Source organism: Prionailurus viverrinus, chromosome A3, assembly GCF_022837055.1.
Source record: "Prionailurus viverrinus isolate Anna chromosome A3, UM_Priviv_1.0, whole genome shotgun sequence".
NCBI classification, from domain to species: domain Eukaryota; kingdom Metazoa; phylum Chordata; class Mammalia; order Carnivora; family Felidae; genus Prionailurus; species Prionailurus viverrinus.
In genome coordinates, this window is record NC_062563.1 from 16,105,220 (window position 1) to 16,131,899 (window position 26,680).

The 26,680-nt window shown below is 55.0% G+C and overlaps 1 protein-coding gene across 6 annotated transcripts; it reads left to right on the top strand.

The window, feature by feature from the left end:
- Nucleotides 1–26,599, top strand: ADA (adenosine deaminase). 6 transcript variants are annotated; one of them, XM_047852708.1, is made up of 13 exons: nt 1–149; nt 10,596–10,657; nt 16,329–16,451; nt 19,557–19,679; nt 19,852–19,995; nt 20,770–20,885; nt 21,834–21,961; nt 22,679–22,750; nt 22,831–22,932; nt 23,186–23,250; nt 24,960–25,089; nt 25,728–25,830; nt 26,305–26,599. In XM_047852708.1, exons 1-13 carry the CDS (start codon nt 117–119, stop codon nt 26,319–26,321), a joined length of 1,218 nt encoding a protein of 405 aa, XP_047708664.1. In that variant the 5' UTR covers nt 1–116; the 3' UTR covers nt 26,322–26,599. The 6 variants fall into 6 exon arrangements, with proteins under 6 accessions (XP_047708664.1, XP_047708665.1, XP_047708667.1 ...); XM_047852709.1 differs by having other exon boundaries at nt 26,308–26,599; XM_047852711.1 differs by having other exon boundaries at nt 19,852–19,930; nt 20,729–20,885.
- Nucleotides 26,600–26,680: the final 81 nt, after the last annotated feature.

Sequence of the window (26,680 nt, forward strand, 5' to 3'; positions counted from 1 at the left end):
CTCGGGGGCGGGGCCGGGCCGCGTTAAGAGGATCGTGGCGGGCCGCGGTCCAGGCAGGTCCCCCGGGTGAGCACCTACCGGCGGAGGGAGCATTGCTGGGGCGCACGCTTGGCACCATGACCCAGACGCCCGCCTTCGACAAGCCCAAAGTGAGCGCGGGGGGGCCTTGGGGTCCGGGGGGTCTGGCTCCTTGTCTGGCTGGAGGGCTTAAGGGCGTCCATACCCCGGGAGCAAACCCGGGCCCCTGCAGCCAGCCGCTTTCTTCCCTCAGCTCAGGCCCCCGGGGTGCCTCCGGGCAGTTTAACGAGAGACAATGAGGCAGGGAGTGTCCTGAATCCCGAGGCGCCCCCGGCTGGCCTCCGAGTTTTGCTTCTGCCCCTGACTTGTCCTCTCTGAGTCTCAGTTTCACTACCTGTTAAATGGGCCTTGTTGGCACCAGCACCGGGTAGCTGTGTGAACCTAGGCAGGGGGCTTGACCTCTCGAACCTCAGCTGCAAAATGGGCCCCAGTGTCTACACCCATAGGCACCTAAAGTGTTGCGGAAACAGCTTTATGCTCCAACACTGTGATGGGTTTGAGAGCGCTGAGGATCTCGGGTTTATGGATAGGCCAGTCGGAAGGACCGTGCCATAGAGCCGAGGGAGGGGAGCAGGGCGCCCCTCTCTCCCCACGAGGGGCTGAGTGGGCTTTAGGCCTTGGGTTCATTCCAGGCCAAGCCACAGCCACTGGCCCCAAGGGATAACTCCGTGGTCCCTCCTCCCACCAGCTGTGGCCTCTTGGGAATGCCTGGGTCAGGGAGGGTCTAGGCCCACTTGGCAGGGCTTTGGAGCACTGAGATTCAGTCCACAGAGGGGAAGGGTCCAGGAGTCCGCCCAGCAGAGTGAATGGGCTAGCAGGGTTTGAGACTGCTGGGGGTGGGGGGAGGGGTCACAGGAAGGAGTGAGCTGTAAACAGACTCCACTTCCCTCTCTGAGAAATGGGTGCGAATGATCACGGCAGACACCATAAAAGACTTGGTGAGTATCCCATGTGTGTGCGTGTGTGTGAGTGAGAGAGCGAGAGAGAGAGAGCTGGGTGAGAGCTGGAGGAGGTAAGGCCTGCCCCTCACTGCCGATGCCCCCACCACAGGGTAAATGCTCAGCTACTCTGCCGCAAGTCAGTGCTGGGGAGCGCTCCTGTGGAACCCTACCCCATGCCTCCCCCGCACCTTGTCTGGGAGCCCCCATCTTCGGTGCCTCTTTCCTTGCGAGGGCTTCCCCCCCCCCCTTTTCTTTTTAAAATGCTTTTGGATTCCCTCTGCCCTTGGCGGGGGAACCACCTTACCTTGTTATGAATCCTAAGGCAGTAGACAAAGCCCCCTGACTGGAAGCGACCTTGGAGCTATGGAGATGATAGGTAACACTTCTGCGAACTTGCTGTGTGCTCCACATCTGTCCCTGCAATACTTGTAACAGCCCTGTGAGGGAGAGGTCATTGTTACCATTTTTTGGCCTCACCCAATCCTCTCTGATTCCAGGTGGTGGGTTACTTCCCCTCTCTGGGCCTCAGTTTCCACACCTGGGAAATGGGCCCCACCTGCTTGTGGGTGGTGTGGTGGTGGGGGGGGCGGTCCAGAGTTAAAAGGGGGTGCTTGGGAGGGAAGGTAGAGTGTCCTCCTCTATGTAGGTGAAGATGTGATTAAATTGTATATTGCAAGGAGGGAATGTGCCTGCGCTGGCGGGAGGAGCAAAAAGGAGCCTGTCTCAGCCACTGCCGCCGGAGCCAGCTCCCTGCCTCCCTGTGGGGGGAACAGATAATCGTGAGAACTAGAATTAGTAGCTGGAGCTAATTGAGTTGTTAGGGCTCTGTGCCGGCTACCGTTCTCAACACGTTACCTTTATTAATTCATTTGATTCTCTCAGTGATTCCATGAGACAGCTGGTATCATCCCATTACACAGATGAATGGAGGGAAGATTAACAAGGCCTAAGATCCACGGCACGGAGGTAGCCAAGCTGGGGTTTGAGCCCAGAGTGGGGGGCTGGCTTCAAAAATCCCATGCCCCATCCAGCTTTCCTGATATTGCCTTTGGAGACGCCTCTGAGGTAGAGGTGCCAGTGCCCAGGTGTAGGCCTGTCTGGGACAGGAGTCTTTGCTGGGCTGGTTGGCTTCTTATGCCTACCACCGGGTGAGGCCCAGGGCCCCGGCCAGCTTTAAGAAGGCAGAGCAAGGGTGTGCTTTCCAAACTTAAAATGTTAACTCGAGTCACCTGAGTGCCTCGTTAACATTCAGACGCTGAACTGGTGGGTTTGGGGTGGAACTTGAGAGGGTCCGTTCCAAGCCCTCAGGTGATGCTAATAACACTGCTAGACCACGGACCAACCTCGGTTTGAGGAGCAAGGCCTTATCTGGTCACCTCCCTGGTCTGATAGTGTTAATCTAACAAATACTTCCTGAGTACCTATTGGGCACTGGAGGAGGTATAGGGAAGGTGGAGTGGTGGCCCTTACCAGTCTTCTTCTACATGAGGCAAGGCTGAAAAATCCTGTGGTGCTCAGGAGTTCTTCGGCATGGAGGACAATGCTGGTCACCTGCCGATTTTTGTAATAACAGCGGCTGCCGGGTACTTTTGGTGATTTACATCGCAACGTTCTCTGGACAACTGGACGAGGTAGATATCTTCATCTGCCTTTACGTTACGGATGAAGAAACTGAGGCGTGGGGAGGGGAAGTGACTTGCCCAAGGCTACACAAAAGGAGAACCTGAAAGCTGTAGACAGGCAAGCGAGTTGGCCCAGGCCCGGAGCACACTTTCTACACTGTCCCTCCCCGATGCAGAGAACTGGGGCTAAATCTCCCACATCATTTTCTTTTAACTAAGCTCTATGCCAGGGGCGTCTGGGCGGCTCAGTTGGTTAAGCATCGGACTCTTGGTTTCAGCTCAGGTCTTGATCTCACGGGTTTGCGTTGAGCTCTGCACTGACAGTGTGGAGCCTGCTTGGGATCCTCTGTCAAAAAATAAATAAACTTAAAAAAAAAAAAAGTAAGCTCTATGCCCAATGTGGGGCTTGAACTCACAACTCTGAGATCAGAAGTCTCCTGCGTTACTGAGCCAGCCAGGCACCCTGCCCACAAAATTTTTCTTTCTCCTATTTGCATGTTTACTCTGTATCAGGCACCGTTCTAACTGCTTTGCCTATGTTCATCCAATGCTCACAGTAGCCCTTTAAGGTAGGTCTTCTTCATTGACATCTGAAGAAATGGCTCAGAGAGGGGAAGGAACTTTATGCAAAGTCACACAGCCAGAAATCAGAGCTAAACTTGAACCCAGTTCTACCTAAAACTGCCTAAAATTTGCAAGGCCAACTGCCTTGCAAATTTGCCCTTACCACTTTGCCGGGAAGGCACTTAGAATCAGAGTAACCTTGGGCTTCAGATGGACTGAGGGTGGATCCCTGCCTCACTGTTCAGCAGCTACAAGAGCTCTGGTGGACATTTCTCTGGGCCTCTGCTTTCTTCTCTGTAAAATGGGTTGGTTCAAATCAAAGTCGTGGGATCTCGGGGAAATTGTGCTGAGAGGCACTAGTGAAGCCCCCGGCTGGCAAGCAGCAGGCCCTTAAGTGTGTTTTCCCTCCCCGCCCCAGGACTGCCATGGGAGCCCCGGTGCCCTCTGGGAGGCCCCCTCCACCTTCAGAGTCTTTCTCATCTTTTGGACTTCCTGCCACAAAGGCCGTTGTTAGCACTTATTTGGGCTTTCAGTACTTTTTGGTTACTAGAGCCACCTGTGTTTAAAAAGCCCCTCAAAGAGCCCACCTGACCATTATAACTCAGATGGCCCTTGGGAGAGAAGGGAATGAATGAGATTAGATTTCAGGGAAGCCTTTTGTTTGACAGAGGAGGCCAGGACCAGAGAGGGTAAATGTGGTCACACAGCGAGGTGGGGGAGGCTGGCCGCAGTTCTGATTCTACGTCTAATCTTGGGGTTGGCTTGACCTGGGTGGGAAGGGGCCCTGTGAGCTGGGAAGGACTTGTCGACCTACCCAGTTGTCCTAGGAAGGTGCCCCCCTGGGGCGGGGAAGGATAGCACTGTAGCCTGGCTTCGGACAGGGGAGAAGAGGAGGCCAGGGGGTCCAAAGTGAGGTCCAAGCCTATCTATACCCAGAGTGTTGGGCAGGCTCACCCTCACCCCTTAGGGTTCTGAGGCCCCAGAGCAGCAAGGTGAGGGAAGAAACAAGCTTGGTGTCCTTGTGACAATGGAAGCAGAGGAGTGAGTTTTCCTCTCTGTACAGTGGGAATGAGATGTGTATGAGCCTATAGAAAACCTAGTGCAGGCCTGGCTCAGAGCAGGGCACCCAATGCCAGCCGCTCCTGTTCGTTATCCTTGTCCGGGTTCTCAACCATTCTGTTTAGATTTTACCAGTATTGACTCAGCTCTGATCTGCAGGATGAAGGGAGCGCACTGTGGCTGTTACAGCCTCTGGCTTTGAGTCAAACAGCTTCCGGGGCACTCAGCCATCTGTGGCTGAGGGCTGGTTCCTTAATCTGTGTCTGTCTCCCCACCTATGAAGTGGGGGATAGCTGTGTCGAGCTCCTAGGCTGTTGCTCCACAGGATGTGCCCCTGGCTGAAGACATGCCCTCCTATCTCTGAACCGTCTGGGGAAGCTCACGGCAGCAACTGAACGCTATGCTCTGCTCCATCAGGCCCCCAGGAAGCAGGTGGCACAAGGAGACTGCTCGGCCCCTTCAGGTCCACGCCTCTGAGCTGCATGAGCTCAGATGGGGCTGAGCACAGAGGACTTTCTAGAGGAAGTGTGGCTGAAACAGCTTGTCAGCCCAGGGCCGCTCTGCCTCCTGGTTTTCCCCCAAAAATCAGCTGAGAGGCCATGGTGGCCTGTGGGCACCGGCTCATTGCCAAGACCGGGGCTAGGGAGGGAGAGGGTGTCTGGCTGGCTGTGGGCACCTGTGGCTCATCCAGGTTCTGGGGGCTGGTCAAGGAGTCCTGTCTATACTGCCCTCTCCCAGCCCAAGGGGGTAGGTCGGCCCCTCCCTTGTTTCAGGGAGAGGACACAGCACTGCTGACCTAGAACAGAGAGCGGAGGAAACAGTCACTTGGTCACTCGACGTGTGCTGAGCGCTTTTTGCTGTGCTGGGCACTGTCCTAAACACTGAAGATCCAGCATCACGACACAGAGTCCACACTTTCAGGGAACTAATAGGGAGACAGACGTGTTAAGTAAATTTCAAAAGCCAGCAGGATGAAAACAAAACCGAATATTGTGTTGGGGGGCGCCCGGTTCGACTTGGGTGTGCTTTGAAGGCACACTGCCTGCCAGTTAGGAGCCAGAGTCCGATCTGGGAGTGCCTGGCCCAGGAGTCCATGACCTATGTCCTTGTCCTGGCTCTGTCACGGACACCTTGGGTGAGTGAATGCACCTCCCTGGCCTCCACCTGGCTGGCTGGCGTCCCCTGAGAGCCAGACTCGGCACGTCTGCTCATGCCCCCACTGTGCCCAGCACCTGGGGGGAGCTTTAAGTTTTGGTAACTGAGGATGCTTCCTGCTCCTTTCTGGATTTCGTGCGTGCCGTGTTTTTCAGATGCTGCTTGTGAGTTGGCCTCCTGGGGAGCAAGTGCAGGGGAGTGGGGGAGGGACTCCCTTGCAGAGAGGTCAGGTGGCCGGGCACAGGTCCGGTGCGCGCTCCGGGGCGATGGTCTGGCTTGTAGGCGGGACGTGCGCTTGGAGACAGACTTGGGTTCTAACCCAGCTCTGCTGCTATCAGCCTGGGCAATGTCGGGCAGGTCACAGAGTTCCCTGGAGCTCAGCAAGCCCATCTGGCCTCTGTGGCACCGGGCTGATGTGTATACCTCTGTAAGGTGTACCTTGCCTGGAGGTCAGGATTAACTGAGATAAAGGACCTAATAATAGTAGGCAGCTGGTTATTGCTATTGCTGAATCACTTACTGAATCACTTATGGTAGACTCCCTGAGGCCAGGCCTGCAGGGAAAGTCTAGTAAGAGCTCAGTGTGACTCAGACCTGGGTTCAAATTCTGACTCTATCACTGCCTGCCTTTGTGTCCCTGGATACTTTTTGAACTTTCAGTTTCCACTTCTGTAAAATGGTAGTGAAGTTCCCGCCTTGCTGTTGTTAAGGATGAAATCAGTTAATGTGTGTGGATGGTCCAGTACGTCGTAGATACTCAGTAAGTTAGAAGCTGTTCCTGGTTCCTGCTGTTCCTTTTTCCTGAATGGGGACAAGAGAGCAGGGTCCCCACCCCAGTCTTGGAGCTTGCACCCCATTATCCTCTGGGGCATGCTGATATCTTCGTGGGTAGTGGCTCATCTCTAGAAAGTTCCATAAGAGGCCTGCCTGAGGAGCTTGGGCTGCCTGAGGAAGGGGGTTCCTGCCTCTGCTTCTCCCCTGACAGGAGTCAAGGCAGCTTTCCGGGAAGCCCCAGGAGCGGTGGGACCTGTAGGACACAGTGGGGCAGCAGGCCCTGCTTTCCCTGTCCCCAGGGGGGCTCTTGCCTCCTGCCTCTTTCCTCCTCCCTCCCTGCACTTCTGCCCCGGTTAGCCCGTGCATTCGAGTGGGGCACTCCCAGTTCGGTCCGTGCCTCGGCAGGTGTCTCCTGTGGGTGCTTATCTCTAGTCCTGACTCCTGGGCAGCTCTGGCTTCTGTTCTGGCTTCCCCCTCACCTCCTTTCCACACGGCAGCCAGAAGGCACTTTTAGAGGTGACCTATCCCAAACCCTTCCGTGGATCCGGCCTTAACTATGACCTGTCCCTGCCCTCCACCCCCTTTCTATGGCCGCCTCCTCTCCCCACTATATCGTTCTCTGTATCAGGCCAGTTCCCTCCCTGCTGCCTGATCCAGATGTTTGCACCCGGGGCTCCTCTGCCTGGAGCCCTTCCCTCTCCCTCCTCCTTTCCCCTGTCCAGCTCTTCCATTTGTCCCTTCTCAGGGAGAGCCCTCGGGCCTTCTCTGTAGCCTCGTGCAAATCGTCTTCCCCATCAGCGTTTAAGCCTGCCCCAGTCACTCCCACCCTACAGACCATTCTCTGGACCCACCTCTCCCTCTAGTCCTTTCTCCAGCCTTTTCTTCTTCTTCAGGAGTAAAATTCTGGAAAGAAGAATCTAAACTTTCTCCTTTTTTTTTTTTTTTTTTTTTTTTTTTTTTAAAACCTCTACTTGTTTCTTCCCCTATTCCAGTGTGGATTCTGTCCCCCTCAGGCCTCTGGGATATTTCCTGTAGGATAGCGCTTCTCAGTGTTGGCTATGTGTATTTAAATCTAACGATGATCCCATGTGCAGGCCCAAGGATGTGACTTCACGGACCAGGTTGGGCCTGGGTGTGGGTGACCTCCCAAAGCTTCCCAGGTGCTCCTAATGGGCACCCAGGGCTGAGAACCTCCCCTCCAGGTCCCTGTCCCCTGTGGCCTTAGCCCAAGGGACATGTTTCTGTTCTCCTATTGCTTGATGTCTGGCAGGACTTCACTGTATCAGTTTCCTGTAGCTGCTGTGTAACAAATAACCACACACAGTAATGGGAATTTCAAACAATAGAAATTTTCGGGGCACCTGGGTGGCTCAATCGGTTAAGCAGCCAACTTTGGCTCAGGTCGTGATTTCACGGTTCATGGGTTCAAGCCCCCTGTCGGGCTCTGTGCTGACAGCTCAGAGCCTGGAGCTGCTTTGGATTCTGTGTCTCCCTCTCTCTCTGCCCTTTCCCCACTCCTCCCTCCCTCCCTCTCTCTCTCTCTCTCTCTCTCTCAGAAATGAATAAACATTAAAAAAAAAAAACCACCTTTTTTTAAACAATAGACATTTTCTCCCTGTTCTGGAGGTCAGAAGGCCAACACCAAGGTGTCAGTAGGGTCACACACCCTCTGAGAGATGCATCTGTTGGCAGCTTCCAGTGGCTCTAGGCTGTCCTTGGCTTGTGACCACTCAGCTCCCATCTGCTTCAGTGGTCACACTGCTAGGAGTTTTTCTTAAAACCCTGCCTCCCTCATAAGGAGATGGGTAATTGCATTATCTAGATAATCCGGGATAAACTCCTCAGAACTTTAAACCACCTGTTTTGCCGGGTGAGGAAATCTGTATTTCTCAGGATTCAGATCTAGCCATATTTGGGCAGTTACCATTCTGCTGACCTGCTGGGCCACTCCTCCTCAAAATCTTTTTTGTTTTGTTCATTTTGAGAGAGAAGAAAGAGAATCCCAAGCAGGCTCTGCACCCTCAGCGTGAAGCCCTACTCGGGGCTTGAACCCACGAACTGTGAGATCATAACCTGAGCCGAGATCAAGAGACGTTCGACTGACTGAGCCACCGAGGCGCCCCTCCTCCTTAAAATCTGATTGTCCCTAGGGGCGCCTGGGTAGTTCAGTCGGTTAAGTGTCCGACTTCAGCTCAGGTCATGATCTCATGGTTCGTGGATTCAAGCCCCACATCGGGCTCTGTGCTGACAGCTTGGAGCCTGGAGCCTGTTTTGGATTCTGCATCTCCCTCTCTCTCTGCTCCTTCCCTGCTCACACTCTGTCTCTCTGTCTCTCTTGAAAATAAATATTGAAAATTAAAAAAAAAATCTGATCGTCCCTTGCCTTCTGCACACCACACTCCTGGTTTCTCTTCTGCCTCTCTGACAGCTCTTCTCCAGGTTCAACCTCCCGTGTAAAGCTATTGGGTGCTGGTGCTCATGGAGGCTTCCTCTCTGGCCCCTTTCTTAACACCTTCTCCCTGGTGAGGTCATTCAAGGCCATGGCTTCATCATCCATATTCCTACTTGCATTGCCGGCCTCCATCTCAAAGTACTCTAGAACTTTCCTTCCTGGCTCTGTCCTTTTACATGTGGAGGGCTCAAAGGTATCCTAGCTTAACCAAGATCAAACGGACCATGTCTCTCTCCTCTTACCCCTGCCCTACCTTCCCTCTGAGCGCTGGGGTTTCTTCCTGGGCTGTGCCCAGAGCGTGGGAATCGCTACCCATCCCCACCAAGGCCTAACCCGAGGCATCATCTTTGACCCCTTTTTCTGTCCCCCTGCTTTTCCATGCCCTCTTTGCCACCCTGGTTCGGGGCACCATCATCTCTCATAAACTTGACCTTCATAGCCTCCAGCTGGTTTTGCTCTGAGTATCTTCCCCCTCTAGCTGGCTTCAAACCCTGTCATAACTTCTCTGTGCTCTCAAGTTAAAACTTGACTCCCTATGGCCTGGGTGGTCCTGCAGACACAGAATCTGAAGCAGGCTCCAGGCTCTGAGTGTCAGCACAGAGCCTGATGCGGGGCTCGAACTCACAGAGTACGAGATCATGACCTGAGCTGAAGCCCAACACTTAACGGACTGAGCCACATAGGTGCGCCTGGTATGCTCATCTTAACCACTTCTGGAAGATGCCCTGGCCGAGAGCGGCATCTGCTTCCTGTGGGCCATACACATCCACCTACACTGTCTTTTTTTTTTTTTTTTTAATGTTTATTTTTGAGAGAGAGAGACACACACACAGACAGAGACAGAGTGCTAGCGGGGGAGGGACAGAGAGGGAGGGAGACACAGAAACCAAAGCAGGCTCCAGGCTCTGAGCTGTCAGCACAGAGCCCGATGGGGGAGGGGGGGTGGTCTTGAACTCACGAAGTGTGAGATCATGACCTGAGCCAAAGTTGAACACTTGACTGAGCCACCCAAGCACCCAACACTGTCTGTTTTTGTTTGTTTGTTTGTTTTTTGTTTTAAATCCTTAGAGTTGTCCGTGGAGAGGGAGGCAGAAATACCCTGTTTTGTAGCTGAGAAACTGGTTCTGAGAGATCAAGAGTCTTAGATGAGGTCACACAGCCAGCAAAGGGGCAGATCTGGGAGTCCAGTCTGATGGGCAGTCTCCAAAGCCTGTGTCCTTAAACTCCTGGCTTTGTGTGTCCAACATTTGTTGGGTGTGTGTGTGTGTGTGTGTGTGTGTAGAGAAAGATCACCAAGATGGCCAAGTATCTGGTACCCTTTCTGGAATACTGGAAGGATCTGTGTCGCCTAATATTGATTCCTGATAATTGTGCTTAAGGGACATCTGCTTTTGCTTTTGAAGATGGGGCCTGCGTTTTGAAATCCACTGTGGATATTCACAGGTCCAGGAAGTCTGTGGTCAACACTTTTTAATACTGGATTTTGTTGAGTGAGTTGGTGGAGAGCAGACACTGCCTGGGTGGGGGCAGTGGCTGGGGCTCCATAGCTCCTATGGTACCATGGTTGGCCTCGTGTTTAAGAGCACTGGCTCTGGGATTGAACTTGGGTTACAATTCTGGTTCTGCCATTTACCAGCTGTGGTTGAGAACCAAAGCACTAGGCTGGGTTCCTGCCTCTATGGCTTGCTGTGTGGCCATGGGCAAGTTATTTAACCTGCTTGAACCTCAGCTGTGGTTGAACCTGTCTGTGGTCTTAAAGAGCTGGAGATGACCATTAAACCCACCCCACAGATGAGGATTAAACAAGGTGGTGTGTGTAAAGAGTTTAGTGGGGCATATGTGGTAAGTGTCCAGTTGATGGGACTAATGGTATCATGGTCATTGTTAACGCAAACCCTCTGGAAGGTACTTCAGGCATTCATGGGTGTCTGTTCCTCTACCCCCTTGTAGGTGGAGCTGCATATCCACCTGGATGGGGCCATCAAGCCTGAAACCATCTTATACTATGGCAAGTAAGTCCTTGGATAAGAGACCTTCCTCCCCAACATTTGGGGATATTTGGGGGCCCACAGTTCAACCCAGAGGACTCTGGACAATTCCAGGGTTGTTCCTTCCTATATCTCCATGGAATCAAGCTGGCCCCCTGGCCGGAACAAGGTGGTATGTGGACAAACGAAGCCCCTCAGCTCTGAGCGGGAGACCCACAGCCCAAGTCTTCTGCTTTCTGTGCTTCTCTTTCTTCCTGCTGCCAGGTGAGCCAGGAAGAGCTTGCCCTGCCTCACACGTAGACAGGTGCACACACACGTGTGCACACACACACACGAGGAGGCAATCCCCAGGACTGAACCGGTCACTGTGTTTTGAATCCGTAGAGTCTATGGCAGGTGATGCACCCACACAGGATGCTGGGACCATTTGCTGAGCATCTCCTCGTGCTGGGCCGCTAGGCTGAGCCCTCTCCTTGAGTCAGCGAATTTAATCCTTCCACACTTGGAGGAGGGAGGGTGTTGCTATCCCCATGTCACTGAGGAGAGCCAGGGGCTCAGAGAAGTGAAGGCAGTAGCCTGAGGCCACATAACCATAAACAGAGTCTAAAATTGACCCAGGGTCATCTGATCCCCAGGGCTTTCCCTATGTGACCCTGGCCATAGCCTGCTGGGGGATGTGGACAGGAGGCCCCTCCTCTGGGGGCCATTCTTCATCTTCCAAGCGAGAATGTGCCTCCTGCCTCGGCTCACAGGCACATGGGTGGGTTGAAGGGTCCCTAGTGCCCCCCCAGTGAGGGACACCCGCCCCTCCCTCCCCACCTCAAGGGCTCATGGTGGCCCTTCTCTTGGGTCTGACACTTAACAGCAGGGACTTTAGAGGTCAGTGGGTCCGGATGCAAATGTGAGCACACCATTTCCTTGCTGCAACCTTGGCCTCTTTCCAGAACTGTCCTGGGAGATGGGGGCCCCTTCTGCCACCCACCCCTCCTTCTGGGGACTGTGCTCTTCACCTGTTTGCTGGGCACTCCCTCCCTGTGGAGCTGGGAGGACTCCGCCTCTCTCGTTGCCTGGAGCAGTTCAGCTCAGACCCAAGTGTGAACACTCTGCTCCGTCAGCCAGAGTCCCCTGGCCTCTCCAGATGCCCCCGTTCCAGAGAACTAGCGATGTTGGGGAGTCTGTCCCCCAACTCTCCGGAGCACCTCCTCCACCTCCGAGAGCTGGGGACAGAGGTCTGGCGAGAACACACTTCTCCGCCTTGTCCTACTTACACAGACCTCACTCTGCCCTAGGGAGTTGCTACTGATGTAGTTTTTGACTCCCCTACGTCATTGACCTCGTGCTGAGCGCCATAGAAGCGCTGCACCGGGGCTGACGTACTCCATCCTCACGACAGCTTGTGAGGAGGTACCACTGTTGTCCCCATTTTGGGGAGGAGGACACTGAGCCCTGGCAGGTGATGGGACTTGTCTAGTAAGCATGGGTGTGGCCCTGAGTCCACACCCTGAACATTAACTCCTGCCAGCGGGAGGCTTAGGGGAAGCCGTGCACAGAAAACCCTTAGCTCGGGGTTAAGCACGGTGTCCATAAAGGGCACTTAATGATGGTGTTATTAATTATAAGTCGTGGCTCCGGCTGAGTGGGGTGAAGCTGCTTGGCTTATCTCGGCCTGTCCTTTGCCCGTGCGGAGGGCTGGCCGTTCCCCCAGGGCCCCTAATGAGGCCGTTAAGGCGGGTTACTGGCACGGGGATGGGATCTCCCGGCAGGTGCTAGTTCAAGGGGTCAGAGGGCACGTGGTGGTGGAGCAAGGAGGCCTGAGTCCGGGACGGGGTAGAGAGAGGAGGGAGGGGAACCGCCCCTGTGGGGATGCTGGTCGGATTTGCTGTCCCCACGTCACCTTGGCATCAGGAGCAGTGGGGGGGCTTTGTGGGCCCCGGGGAAGGGGTGTCACAGGTGCCAGCTGGAGCTTGAGCTCGAGGCCAGCAGGCGTGGGAGCAGGGAGTCGGTCAGACGCAGCTGTGGATGCCCATAGACACACTGGAGGACTTCCTGGGTGTGGTGGGCTGAGGAAGGAAAGAAGGAAGACCCTCCCTCCCTCCTGGTCACCAAATCCAGTGGCGCCTCTTCTGCCTCTGTGATTTGGGCCTCCGTTGACCGTGTTTGTGCCCGCTGCTTCCCTCTGCTCCTATGATTCTGTCCTCTCGGGTGCTTCTCCTACCTCTTTCTCGATCTCCTCGTGACCCTGTCAGCCGTTTTGCCAAAGCACGTTCTGAACGTGGGCTCGCTCTCCTCCCTTCACCGCCCTGGCCTGAGCCACCAGCATCCCCACCTGGACTGTGGCAGTGGCCTCCTGACTGGTCTCCGGGTGGCCGCTCTGGCCTCCCCCGTCTCCTGTCCCCACAGTACTGTAGTCAGAACAAATGCCTTAAAGCAGAGTCTGACCAGCCCCCCTCCCCTGCTCAAGCCCTCCCACACTCCCAGCTTGCTTAGGGGCAAAGCTGAAGTCCACCCATGGCCCTTACAGACCTGCAAAGCTTGTGTGGCCTCTCTGACCTCTTCTGCTACTTAGTCCACACTGGATGTTTCTCAAACCTGCCAGACTTAATAAACAGAGAGGTTGAGTAACTCTCCCAGGGTCACACAGGCTTTAAGGAACCCAGTCCGTCAGGCTTTGGAACTTGCTGTCTTACGCTGGACACGTAAATAGCCTCATTGCTTCTCTGTTCTCTGCAAAGAAAGTACTGTCTGTTTTACTGACAAGGATGTGGAGGTCCCCGGATGGGACAGCTCCTACCCTGGGTGATTTGGCACCTACGGCAGGGGGATGGACTTTGACCTCCAAATCCTGAGCTCCTCTTCCTCACGGGGCCCTCTGGCCAGGCTCCCTGTGGCCGCATCACCCACCACGGCCGGAAGAGGACTGGCCAAGGCAGGGCTGACTGGGGTGTAGGGACCATCTGAGGACCAAGCTTGGTCCCGGGTGGAGCCTTTGCTGCCGAGTGGCTGTGGTGGCAGGAGGACCCGGGGCCCTAAGAGGAACTCCTTCTTGCCTCAGCGTTGGGTCCCAGACTGGAGCTTTACAGCTTGGTCTAAGCAGCTTCTGGAGGCCCAGTCGTGCGTGAGATCCTAAAGAGTGTCTGTCCCATTTGTTTCCTGCTGGGACTGCGACAGTAGCTCTTGGATCTGTTACCCGCACGGCGGCCAGAAGGAGCACTGAAACCGCTTTACGCCACTTCCCTGCTTGAAATCCTTCAGCGATTTGCTTGTGCTTTGGGAGTAAGGCCCTAACTTAGCCCCATTGGGCTCTGCCTGCCCTCTGGCTCGTCACCTACCACTGACCCTACTCTGAGCTCCGGCCTCCCTATGCCTCACCTTCCCTGCTGGCTTCTGCCTGGAGCCCCTCTTGTTCCCTCTGTCTCTTTTCTAGTTCTGCTTAAGGGGCGCCTGGGTGGCTCAGTCGGTTAAGTGTCTGACTTCGTGATCTTGCGGTTTATTAAGTTCGAGCCCCGTGTCAGGCTCTGTGCTGACAGTTCAGAGCCTGAAGCCTGCTTCTGATCCTGTGTCTGCCTCTCTCTCTCTCTCTCTGCCCTCCCCCACTCATATTCTGTCTCCCTCTCTTTCTCAAAAATAAACATTAAAAAAATTTTTAATTCTGCATAACTGTCCCCTCCTCTAACCGGCCTCCTTTGACCACTCTGTCAAAAGATCTCTTGGTGGCTGATGAGGAGAGAGTCTGGAGAGGGGGGCACTAATGGGACAGACATTTAGGAAGGAAAATAAGTGGGACTTGGGGACTGGCTGCTGGTGGGCAAAGCAGATGGAGTCCCAGGGGAGGCCCCCCACCGTGGGTTGGGCAGCTGGGGGGTCGGAGGGGCTGTATTTGGGGATGTGGAGTGTGGGGCAGAGAGGGGAGAGGTGGCAGGAGGTAGGTAGTCTATCTTGGTCACTGCTGTCCCATCCAGTGCCCGGCCCGCCCTAGGCCCTCAAGTGGTGGTGTGTAGAGGCAGAGATTTCTGGATTTTCAGGTGAAAACCTTGAAAGGGGAGGAGTCCATCTGGACAGGTGTGTAAAAGGGACAGTCTGAAAGCATGTCAGGAGGAAGAGCCCCACCAGGAAGCGGTGGTCGTGGGGGCTGGAGGAAGACCGGTAGGGGAGCCGCACAGAGCAGGTCCAGCAGGGCCTATGCAAGCGTGGCCACTGCCTCTGACCACGTGAGCGCCAAAGCCTTCCTCTGCTGCCACCACCAGCTCCCAAACACAGCACTTAAATGGTCCTGGCTCGGGGGCGGGGGATTCGGTCCCTGGGGATGACCTTCTGAGGGTGGCCTTGGGGCAGGCTGCCCGGCAACGGAAGGATCAGGGGGTCCACGCTGCCCTCTGTGCCGGGACCACACCAGGGATGCCATCTCCCCCCATGGTGTCCTGTGGGGACACGGGGCTGGGGGGAGGCGGGGGGGTGGGGGCTGGCTGCAGACTGGGGGCCACTCCTGGGCCACCGGGAGGAGAGGAGAGCCTACGTCGGGGCCTTAGGGATTTATGTGGGGAAGCATCGTAGTGTTTTAGTGACCGAAGTCAGTAAAGAACATAAACACTATTCAAACTTTGGTTTCTCTGGCGATTCCTTCCTTCCTTCCCTCTTTTGTTCTTGCTTTGCAGATAACCGGCTGCTCCAGCCTGATCTAGTCACCTGATTAACCGTTTGCTCCTATTTTTCGTCTCTTGTGGTACTTGCTGGAGGCGTTTCGCCGCTTTATTTTCCATTCATTTTATTATATCCTTACGATGACTGGCGCCATATTCTTTTAGGTTTCTGGGAGCCCTTACCCTCTGGTTGTCCCCTTCCTGAAAAGGATGCTGTGTTTCAGGGACGTGACCTCTTCGCCTGTCCCTGAGGCCCTTCATTGTCAGAGTTTCAGGTTTTCTTCTGTTCTCTGTGTTGTTTCCTCAGAGCCCCTTTGGTCTCCTGTTTTGTCCCTTCATGGTAGAAGCGTGTCTTGAATGTCTGTTGTTCTTAAAAGTGGGGCAACTGAGGCCCAGGGGGACCCGGGAGTCACAGCAGAGGAGGCCAGCCCACCTGCGCACCCCGCTGCCCGCGGCTGAGAGGAGGCTCCGGTCCAGAAGGGCTATTCTGGGCGAGCCCCACACGGGGTCTGCGGGCAGAGAGGGGAGACCGCGCTGAGGTGGGTGGCCGGCCCCCCATGCCTTCCCATGAGCCTCCACCAGACACTCCCAGCTCAGTGCGCAGGACGGGCCTCTCTGATGTGCCGGCCAGAGGGAGGACGGAGGGGGCAGGTCTGGCGCCTGCCCCGGGCATTGTGTTGCTGCAGTTAGTGCCCCGATAACCCCTGACCTGGCAGAAGCCCAGCTGGCTCTCCCCACTCCTGGGGCTGAGGAGGAAACCGTGGGCTTGCCCTGGCAGCTTCTCGGGTCCCAGGCACCAGGGATGTGCGTGTGTATGTGTACAGACTTTAACTCCGGTTATCCCCTCTTACGACTCCCTGGCTGGTCACAGCCTTGGGGACAGGAGCTGCTGGAAGGATTCCAGTCTGGGTTCTAAACGCCCCAGGCCTCAGTTTTCCCATCTGTTTAACGGGAAGAGTTGGGTGGAGAGATCCCTGGGTTTCCTGTTCTGGCTCCTCTGAGGGATTGGTTGGGTCCCGCTCAGGAGCGGCCCGCTGCCCTCACGGTTCTGTTCCCAGGAAGAGGGGGATTGCCTTCCCCGCTGACACCGCAGAGGAGCTGCGGGACATCATCGGCATGGACAAGCCCACCAGCCTCCCAGATTTCCTGACCAAGTTTGACTACTACATGCCTGTCATCGCGTGAGTCACCCCCAACCCCTGCCCCAGGCTCTGGGTGACTCCCATTCCCTGTGGCCTGTGCCTCCACCTGTGGGGTGAAACCCCAGTTCTGTTTCTCAGCCTTGTGTGCATTTGTGTGAATCTCTCCCTACGTCTGGGCCTTGAGTTTTTTTCCTCCTGGAACGTGGGTATAATGCACTGATGTTTTTCTTCAACTTCTATGGAAAAGTGACTGGGGGTGAGGTCAGGAGCTCAGATCCTAGTGTCTGATCCTGTCACCAGATAACTGTGACATGGGGAAAATGTACCCTCTCTGGGCCTCTGTTCGCTTACCTAGACAGTGGGGCTCGTGATCCCATCTACCTCCTAGGACTGGAGTTTGGAACGGACACAGCACTGTCCTCAGCAAGTCCCCTGTTATGATGAAGATACCTTCATGGACAGCCAGGCACTGGTGTTTTTGTTTTTTAATGTTTACTTAGTTTTGAGAGAGAGAGACAGAGCACGAGCAGGGGAGGGGCAGAGAGAGAAGGAGACACAGGATCCGAAACAGGCTCCAGACTCTGAGCTGTCAGCACAGAGCCCAACGCAGGGCTCGAACTCACAGACCGTGAGATCATGACCTGAGCCGAAGTCAGACGCTTAACTGACTGAGCCACCCAGGCGCCCAAGGCACTGGTGTTTTCATGTTACCTTTCATTCCTTCCATCTTTTAATAGCAGAGTCTCTCTGATCTAGAAGGATAAGTGTGCAGCTCCCAGAACTGTACTCTTTGTGGTTGTCGACAGTCCTGCCAGGTGGACACGCTCCTCGTTTGCAGAGGAGAAATGAAGGCTCAGGAAGTATAGGAGCACGGCCAGGACCACACAGATTCTTCCCCTGATGCCACCTTGAGCTTCCTGGCACGAGGCAGAGTTTCCCAGGGCCGGTGAGAGTCAAGCCTTTGCAGTCTGTGCTTCCAGAGCTCCAGAAGGGGAAGAGGCAAATGGGCTGGAGGCAGTCAGGGAAAGCTGCCTGGAGGAGGAAGTATGGCCCAAGCTTTGGGATAGATAAGGTGTGATGTTGTCCAGAGGGCTGGACCTGAGGAAAGGTTTGGAGCACGTGCCCATTATGGGTTGTTGGAGGGCTAGAGAAGAAGCCCTCTTGAGGCAGATGGAGGCTGTTGGCTAGATTCACCATCTGACCTACTGTAGGTTTTATTTTTTAATTTTTTTTTTAAAGTTTTATTTATTTTGAGAGAGAGAGGAAGAGCATGAGCAGGGGAGGGGCAGAGAGGGGGGGAGAGAGAATCCCAAGCAGGGATTCTCTCCACGCTCAGCCCGCGGCCATGAGATGAGCAGATATCAAGAGTCAGAGTCAGATGCTTAACTGACCGAGCCACCCAGGCACCCCCTACTGTAGATTTTACGTTTTGCATATTTACTTGCCTGCCTTGCTCAACTGTAGGCACTGCAAGGACGGGGATTTTGTCCACCTTGTTTGCTGTATCCCCTGGGCCTAGGACCGTGCTGGTCACGGTGGGGAATGAATGCGTTCCACAGCTGTGGGGGGTGGGGGCAATCTGGCACCCTCTTCCTGGGAGGCCAGCTCCCCCGCGGCAGGTCTGAGGTCCCAGACCCAGGCTCTGCCCCTGCCCCACAGGGAAGGCAGCAGCTGCCCCCCACCTCATCCGCAAAGGCATGGTCCCCTTTTCCTGGGAGTTGGCCAACTTCCCCAAGACACTTCCCTCACACATTCTAGTAACCATTTTCTTTTTTCACTCTTCATGGCGGAAACTTCCAGCTAGGCACAGTTCATTGTCACTTAAGTACTTAGAATGGCCCTGGCAGGTTAAATGTGCCTTGCTTCTAGAGCCAGCACTCTGCTACCAACAAAACCACTTCAAGCATCTGTCTGTTCTGCTCTAAGCACTGGCCTGGGTGAGTTTTATGATGTTTAACGTGTTTGTCCTCACAATCACGTTTCACGTGAGCGGCAGGCTGACTCATCAGAGTCCCGCAACAGGTAAGCGTGGGAGCCGGGATTCAAGTCTGAGTCGCGGGTTTCTCCCCGACCCCAGGGTACTGTCTGGATTTGTCCATTCTCTCTCGCCTTAGTTTTATTGGGGTATAATTGATAAATAGAAATTGTGTGCCTTTAATGTGTTTTGATGTGTATATCCATTGTGAAACGATCATTGCAGGCAAGGTAAGTTAACATATCCATCACTGTGGATAGTTACCTTTTGCTTTTTTAAAAAAATATTTTTTTAATGTTGATTTGAGAGAGAGAGCGTGAGTAGAGGAAGGACAGCGAGAGAGAGCGAGAGAGAGGGAATCTAAAGCAGGCTCTGAGCTGTCAGCACAGAGCCTGACGTGGAGCTTGAACCCATGAACCGTGAGATCACGACCTAAGCCGAAATCAAATGCTTAACTGACTGAGCCACCCAGGTGCCTCCCTTTTTCTTTTTTCTTGCCTCTGTGTGTGTGTGTGTGTGTGTGTGTGTGTGTGTGTGTGTGTGTGTGTGTGTGTGTGTGTGATGGGAACACTTAAGCTCTACCCTTCTAGCAAATCTCCAGTATGTGATACAGTATGGTTACCTATGGTCACCATGCTGTACATTAGGTCTCCAGAACTTACTCATCTTGTGGAACTGAAATTTTGTACCTTTTGCCCAACATCTCCCAATTTCCCCTTTCCCTGCTCAACTTGCCCCTGGCAACTACTGTGGTACTTTCTGCTTTTATGAGTTGGACTGTTTTAGATTCCACATGTAAGTGAGATCATGCAGTGTTTGTCTCTCTGCGTCTGGCTTATTTCACTTAGCATAATGTCTTCCGGCTTCATCCATGTTGCAAATGGCAGAATTTCCTTAAGGCTGAATGCTATTTCAGTGTGTGTGTGTGTGTGTGTGTGTGTGTGTGTGTGTGTGTGAGAGAGAGAGAGAGAGAGAGAGAGAGAGAGAGATTTATCCATTCATCTCTCAGTGGACCTTGAGGTTGTAACAATGTCTTCACTGTCGTAAATAATGCTGCAGTAAACATGGCAGTGCAGATACCTCGGTGAGATCCTGATTTCATTTCCTTTGGACAAATATCCAGAAGGGGATTGCCGGATCATATGACAGCTTAGTCTTAATTTCTCAAGGAACCTCCACACGGTGTTCCACGGTGGCTGCAAAAATTTGCGTTTCTGCCAGCAGTGCACAGGGGCCCCTCTCTCCACATCCTCACCATCACTTGTCTCTTTGATCGTGGCCATCCTAACAAGGTGTGAGGTGTGAGGTTGTGGTTTTGATTTGCATTTCCCTGGTAATTTGTGATGCTGAACACCTTTTCATAAAACCGGGCCATTTGTATGTCTTTTGAGAAATGTTTATTCAGGTCCTTTGCCCGTTTTTAAAATCCGATTGTTGTTCCCAACCCTTCTCTTCCCTTCCCAGGGGCTCCCGGGAGGCCATCAAAAGGATCGCCTATGAGTTTGTCGAGATGAAGGCCAAGGAGGGCGTGGTGTATGTGGAGGTGCGTTACAGCCCGCACCTGCTGGCCAACTCTAAAGTGGAGCCGATCCCCTGGGACCAGGCCGAGTGAGTGACCACCTGGAGGGGCCGGTCCCAGGCTATGGTGGGATGGGTCAACCTGAGACTCGGGGGCAGGCTGGTAGGAGCCCCTGACCTAATGTTACCACCCCCCCCTTGTCCTGTCCATGCCCTCAGAAAGTTAAGGTCCTGTCCTTAACTCTGTCACAAGAGACATTCCCAGCCCTCATCTGGGCTGGCTGGCTGGCCTGATGCCTGATTTATTTACTTATTTACTTACTTATCTACCTTTGGAAAAAGTGTGCATCTGTGTCTTGCCTCCTTTGTCCCGGACACAGACCCACAGTCTAGAAACATTAGCCCCCTCGTCCAGTGACTTCTAGGTGTCCTGTTCTAACCCTGTGATTGAAGTGAGTGTGGCCCATTCCTGCCCCTCTGCTGGGACCCCAGGGGTCTCTAAGTGGCATTGCCCAACCCCACTGCCCCCTTCTAGTTACAACTCTGATACATGCGGACTAGTGGGAATCTGAGCAGGCAGGCTTATCAGTGCCCGGCATCCACAGGGAGGGTTGTGTCTGACCAGCACCCCCTACCCCCGCCCCACACACCTTCCAGTCTGGAAGTGCCCCAGCAAGCCGGAAGTGGGGTGTGCCAGGGCTGGGGGCCATGTCTTTCTCCCCAGAGGCGGTGGGTTCATGGGGGCTGAAGCCGCTTCAAAAGACTCTTCTCTCTCTCTCCCCTCAATGCCCCCCACATCCCATCCCGGGGCTGTGTCCTTTAGACCTTTGCCTCTGCCCCATCCCTACTCTTCTCCCCACACAGAGGGGATCTCACCCCCGACGAGGTGGTGGCTGTGGTGAACCAGGGCCTGCAGGAGGGAGAGCGAGACTTTGGGGTGAAGGTGCGGTCTATCCTGTGCTGCATGCGCCACCAGCCCAGTGAGTACGCCCTCAGCCCTGCCCCGGGCCGCCCCTCTGACACCGGCCGATCCCCCAGCCTGGCCCTGGAGCCACATCCGGGCTTCCCCTGCCCCCAGCACCATGGTGTTTGTTGAGCCCCTTAGCAGGACCTTGGGGCTTCGGGCTTGGAACTCCTGGCAGCCGAGAGACGCTTCTCCCCAGGGAGATCAGGCCTGACGGCCACGTGACCTGCAGGCAGCACAAATCCAAAGGAACCTGAACAATAGAAAAAAAAAATCTAGGCCGGGTTCCGTGTACAGAGACTTGCACGTATTTTCTCTGATCCTTGTAGCAGCCTGTGAGGTAGGATGGCCGTTGTTTCCCCTCTGGTAGATGAGGCTACTGAAGGGCGGGGAGCCTCTCTCTCCTCAGTCTGGAAGGCAGAAAGCCCACGCGAGAACACGGGGCCATCTGGTGCCAAAGCCTGTGACTGTCCACCCGTTTTTAAACCCTTCATGACGCCTTGATTGGTTAAGAGGACGGAGTATGTTAGCGATACGTCCAGTAGCGCTCGTGTGGGGTCTGTTCTGGGCTTCCGTGTTAAACCGGGGGTCTCCATCTCCTCATGAGCCAAGTGAGGCTTAGCTCACCCCGCCCCCTCGAGGGCAGAGGTGGGGTCAGGTGAGACACAGCCATTTGTTGTTGACCAAGCCAGGCCCCGCCCTCGGCACTTTCCACACACGGCCTGGCCAGGGGCCGATGTGGTGGCAGCTGGAGTCCTCTCAGAGGAGAGGAAAGCGAGGCCCTGGATGGAGGGGTTGGCCAAAGGCCACGTGCTTAGGCCATGGCCAGCGGGATCTGAAGACCCGACGTGGGCCCCCCGCCTTGCCGCTGGGCTCAGGTTGGGGGACAGTGAGCGGGGCGGGGGGGGGGGGGGGGCTCTCCTCGGTGATGCCATCAGACACCCGGTGGGCATCTTGCCCACAGACTGGTCCCTGGAGGTGGTGGAGCTGTGTAAGAAGTACCAGCATCAGACTGTGGTGGCCATTGACCTGGCTGGAGACGAGACCATCCAAGGGAGCAGTCTCTTCCCAGGACACGTGCAGGCCTACGAGGTGGGTCCCGCAGGACGGTGGGGAGGGCAACACCGGGTGAGCACCAGGAGCTGGCTTCCACCCAGGAGGGAGAGGTCACACGGACTGGGGTGCGTGAGGCCTCCGCGGTCCCCTAGTGCAGCTTAGTTGGGTCTTGGGGGTGCTAGACATTGGGAATTTGGTATAAACAGAAGACTCCCCCTTGGTGTTGGGAGTACTATGTGTGAACCTGTTTCTGTCTGTCTGTACCTTGCTATGTGAACCTGGGTGAGGCTGCCCCTTCTCTGGGCTTCCGTCGCATCTGTTGGCATGACAGAGTTAGAGCAAACATCTCGAAGCCTGACGATGCACTTCCCGTGGATGCAGCGGGGGCTTTAGAGAAGGGGCTCTGGAGTCTCCCCTCCAAGATTCAGAGCTCGGCTCCCCACCTGTTCGATCATCGTTCTGTTACTTTCCTGGGTCTGTTTCTCTCCTTGTAAAACAGGTATCATAATACTTGTGGATGTTAGGTAACATATACAAACCATTTCATACGGTGACAGACACATTAACTGTCTAATAAAGGGCAGCTGCCACTTAGATTATGATGACACAAACAAAACCCCCGACTTCCCCATCTTGAAGCAGGCCAGCTGACTGGGCGTAGTTCAAGGCTGCCAAAACTCAGACCCAGAGTGCGGTGAAGGTCAGGCCGCTGGTGCCCCCCAGGCCGCCCGTGACTGGCTCTTGCCTTTCCAGGAGGCCGTGAGGAGCGGCATTCACCGCACTGTCCATGCAGGGGAGGCGGGCTCCGCGGAAGTGGTGAGACAGGTGAGGAGGCAGGGCTGGCGTGGGGCCCTTCTCCCCACTTCCTGCCCACCTGGCACTAGGCTCCACTTGCTTCTCTGCAGGCCGTGGACACGCTTAAGACGGAGAGGGTGGGACACGGCTACCACACGCTGGATGACGAGGCCCTTTACACCCGGCTGCGCCGCGAAAACCTGCATTTTGAGGTGAGTGGCCGGGGAGCGAGGGGACCGAGGCGGAAGGCCAGGGGCCGCCGGGGCCGGGCCAGTGTGGCAGGACTGGGCAGTGGGCATCAAAGCTGCCAGGATGGAGGTCACAGGACTCGGCAGCTGGGAGGCCAGCGTGGCTGTGCGGAGAACGGTGTCAGAGCAGGGGTGACACCCTGGGGTGTCCCAGCCTGGGGTCTGGGAACAGTGTGGCCTGGGGGCACGCGTGCCAGCTATCTACCTGCTCTTCCAGGTCTGCCCCTGGTCCAGCTACCTCACAGGCGCCTGGAAGTCGGACACGGAGCACCCGGTGGTTCGGTGAGGCCCAGGCCCTGGGGCCCATTCGGTTTTGTATAGCAAAGTGAAGGGTGGGAGGGAAGTGCAGGGGCTGGGTGCTGGCCCACACGAGGCCTCTTGATAGGAAATCTCTCTAAGGCCTTGGGGAGCAGGTGCTGCTGTCCTCACCTTACCGACGAGGAGCCCAAACTGCGGGTGTACTATAACATGCCGAGGAAGCCCCGCTCCCGAATAGTGGACCGGGGCCCCCTCACTCTTGTGGCCACAGCACAATGTTCCGCTGGCCTTGAGGTGGGACGGGTGCTTCCACGCTTGATTTGGCCTCCTAGGCATCAGGAAGAGGAGTCTTTCCAGCTTGTGCGGTCCTGGCACCTCCGGGTGTTCCCCCCAAGCACCATCTTGAAGCTTTCCCATGGTGGGGGGGGGGGGGTCTGGCCCATCCCAGCCTGCTTCTAACCCACCACCTAACCAGACACCTTGGCCCTTCTTCCAGCTGTCCTGTGACTGAGCCCCGGGGGTGGCATCAGGCCTCAGGAGGGCAAAGCCACCTTTCACTGACACAGGAGAAGGCGACAAGAACTTGGGGCAACCGTGGTCAGGCCTGCACTGGTCTGTCTGCCAAGCTTAAGAAGGGAAGGAGCTCGGGCTGTGATCGGATTACAAGGGGGTCCTGAGGTCCGCTTCAGGGTGGTGGAGCGTGTGGTACCTGCTGAGCGTCCGAGCACAGGTTCTTGGAGGCACACGGGAAACAGCCTGTGGGCTGGAGAAAGGTTCATGGAGAAGTGACAGCCTCAGGAGATGGGGGAGCAAGAGGGCCTAGGAGAGAACGCAGGATAGTGACGTTTAAGGGACAGTCTGGTACGAGGTGAGCCAAAAGTGTGCTCTCCGAGAAATCAAAAGGGTTTTAAGACCAGTCAACAGTGTACAATTGTGCTACACAAGTCAAGTGAGGTAAGAGCCAGGAAAGGCCTGGGTTTACAGAGACGGTGATCTGGGATTGTGCCAGGAACCCTTTCCACGCGGGGCTGGTTGAAGAGTTGATGCCAGTGGGATTGAGGGTGAACAGGGTGGAGTCCAGACAGCTCCCTCAGAGTGCGGGCTGTGAAGACGAAGGCTCCAGAGGGTGCTGCTTGCTGGGCCTCCCTGATTTCCAGGCCATTCATAGATCCCAGGCTGAGCCCTTGATTTTAGAGGTTGTGACACCCCAAATCTGTCCCGGCAGGAGTATCTCTCTGGTCCCACACGTATCCCACCCTGTCTCACATTTCTCCAAATTCCTCCTCACATCACTGTGTCCTGTAATGCCACTTCAAGAACACGGAACCTCATGGTCTCTGCTCTGGCACTTGCTGCCATGTGACCTTGGACACGTCCTTCTCCGCTCTGAGCTCAATCGATTGCCCGTGTTCACTGAAGAGGGTGGCCCATCACTAGATTGCCCAGGGCTTCCTTCCATGCTCTCTGGTTTCATATGATCTGCCATTCTACCTGTTCCTCTTCTGCCTTTGCCCAGCTCTGGGCTGGTCAGATGGGTCTGTCTTGAGTTGCTATTTACGTGGCATTACACAAGTCGCCTGAGCTCTCTGAATTTTCTTCCTTTGTACAGCGAGCAGCTCTTCCAGGTCTAAAGGTGCTGCAAGGCTCAAGGGAGGGTGAAAGCCAACATGCGGTGACTGTTCACCGCAGAGTAAAAGGAGGCTCTTCCCTCTCCCCCTCACCCCTGTATCCAGGTTCAAACATGACCAGGCTAACTACTCACTCAACACGGATGACCCTCTCATCTTCAAGTCCACCCTGGAAACCGATTACCAAATGACCAAACAGAACATGGGCTTTACTGAAGAGGAGTTCAAGAGGCTGGTGAGTGGGCGTGAGGCCTGGTGGCCTTGACTCTTGGCCCTGGGGGTGTGTGAGGCCTGCAGGTCTTGGCCAGGGCCCGGAACCTCTGGAGATGAGTGACTTTGCCTCAACGGGCCAAGCCAAGCCAGACCTAGAGGTAGGTGCCCTCTATGGATATGACCTCAGGCTGGTGTGCTGACCTGGTACCAGGTTTTTTAGCCTTTGCCTGGATTGAGTGCCTGTAAAGAATCTGATAAAAACTGTCCACTCTCTCTCCAGAAAGGTGTGCTCAGCTATAATTCTGCACACATTTCAGGCCATTCATAGATCCCAGGCTGAGCCCTTGATTTTAGAGGTTGTGACACCCCAAATCCATCCTGGCAGGAGTATCTCTCTGGCCCCACACGTATCCCACCCTGTGTCACATTTCTCCAAATTCCTCCTCACATCACTGTGTCCTGTAGTGCCACTTCAAGAACACGGAACCTCATGGTCTCTGCTCTGGCACTTGCTGCCATGTGACCTTGGACACGTCCTTCTCCGCTCTGAGCTTAATCGATTGCCCGTGTTCACTGAAGAGGGTGGCCCATCACTAGATTGCCCAGGGCTTCCTTCCATGCTCTCTGGTGTCCTATTATCCACCATTTTGGTCCTTCTAGAACATCAATGCGGCAAAGTCCAGTTTCCTCCCGGAAGATGAGAAGAGGAAGCTTCTTGATCTGCTCTATAAAGCCTATGGGATGCCATCTTTGGCTGCTGCAGGTATGTTCCTGGCTGATCTTCTGGGCTGCCGACCTGCCTTGGCTGCAGCCTGGCTTTCTGTGGGATTTCCTGCAAGAAGCACCCCCTTCCCCTCCTGGGCAGTGCCAAGAGTGTGTGGGGACTCCCTGGCCACGTGGTTTTAGGTGACGGCGCCTCTCACTGGATCAGCTTACCTTCTGTGTAATGCTGCCTTGAGGCTGGTGTCAGGGGAGAGTTTCTGAAGTGTAGTCCCAAAGGTCTTGGCAACTTGGGTTGTCACCATGGCCACCTAAAGTGAAGGGCAGGGGAGCTGGGCCTAGGTCCTAGCTCTGTTCTGCTTTCTTACTGTGTGATCTTGGCAAAGCATTCTCTCGCTCTAAGCCTCAGTCTCCCCATCTGCAGCAAGGGTTCCTCTCTGGCTCTGATATTCTGGGATTTTCTTACATCCTGGGTACCAGAAGGTGCCTAACCTTTCTGTGTCTCTGACCTGAAAAGCAGGGCAGCGTCTCTGAAGACATCACGGCCACCTCTCCAAGCCCTCACCCTGTGGATGGAGCCTCCCTGACTCGGGGGCCTGGAATGACACTCCTACCTTTACTCCTTCAAGGAAGACCAGGGTTCCCATAGTCAGCTACTGCTGCTCTTGAAGCCTGTGTGCCTGTTTCTGTACACGTGAAAACTTCACGCTATATCTCTCCTCGGACTGTGGACCAGAGTCTGGTTGAATCTGAAACCTTCCTATGGGGACTCATGCTGAAAATCTGGTGCTCAATAAAGAAGCTAATGACTAGTGTTGTGCAGTGCTGTGGTCTTGGGCGGAGTGAGAACAGAAGGAGGCTGTGGGTTCCCAGACTCGGGCAGCCCGCTCAGC

Excerpts from the sequence above, each read along its gene's own strand:
- ADA (XM_047852708.1), top strand. The coding sequence starts at position 117 with ATGACCCAGACGCCCGCCTTCGACAAGCCCAAA. Across the intron at positions 150-10,595 it reads CCGCCTTCGACAAGCCCAAA|GTGGAGCTGCATATCCACCT; the intron begins GTGAGCGCGGGG and ends ACCCCCTTGTAG. Across the intron at positions 25,090-25,727 it reads AAGAGGAGTTCAAGAGGCTG|AACATCAATGCGGCAAAGTC; the intron begins GTGAGTGGGCGT and ends TGGTCCTTCTAG.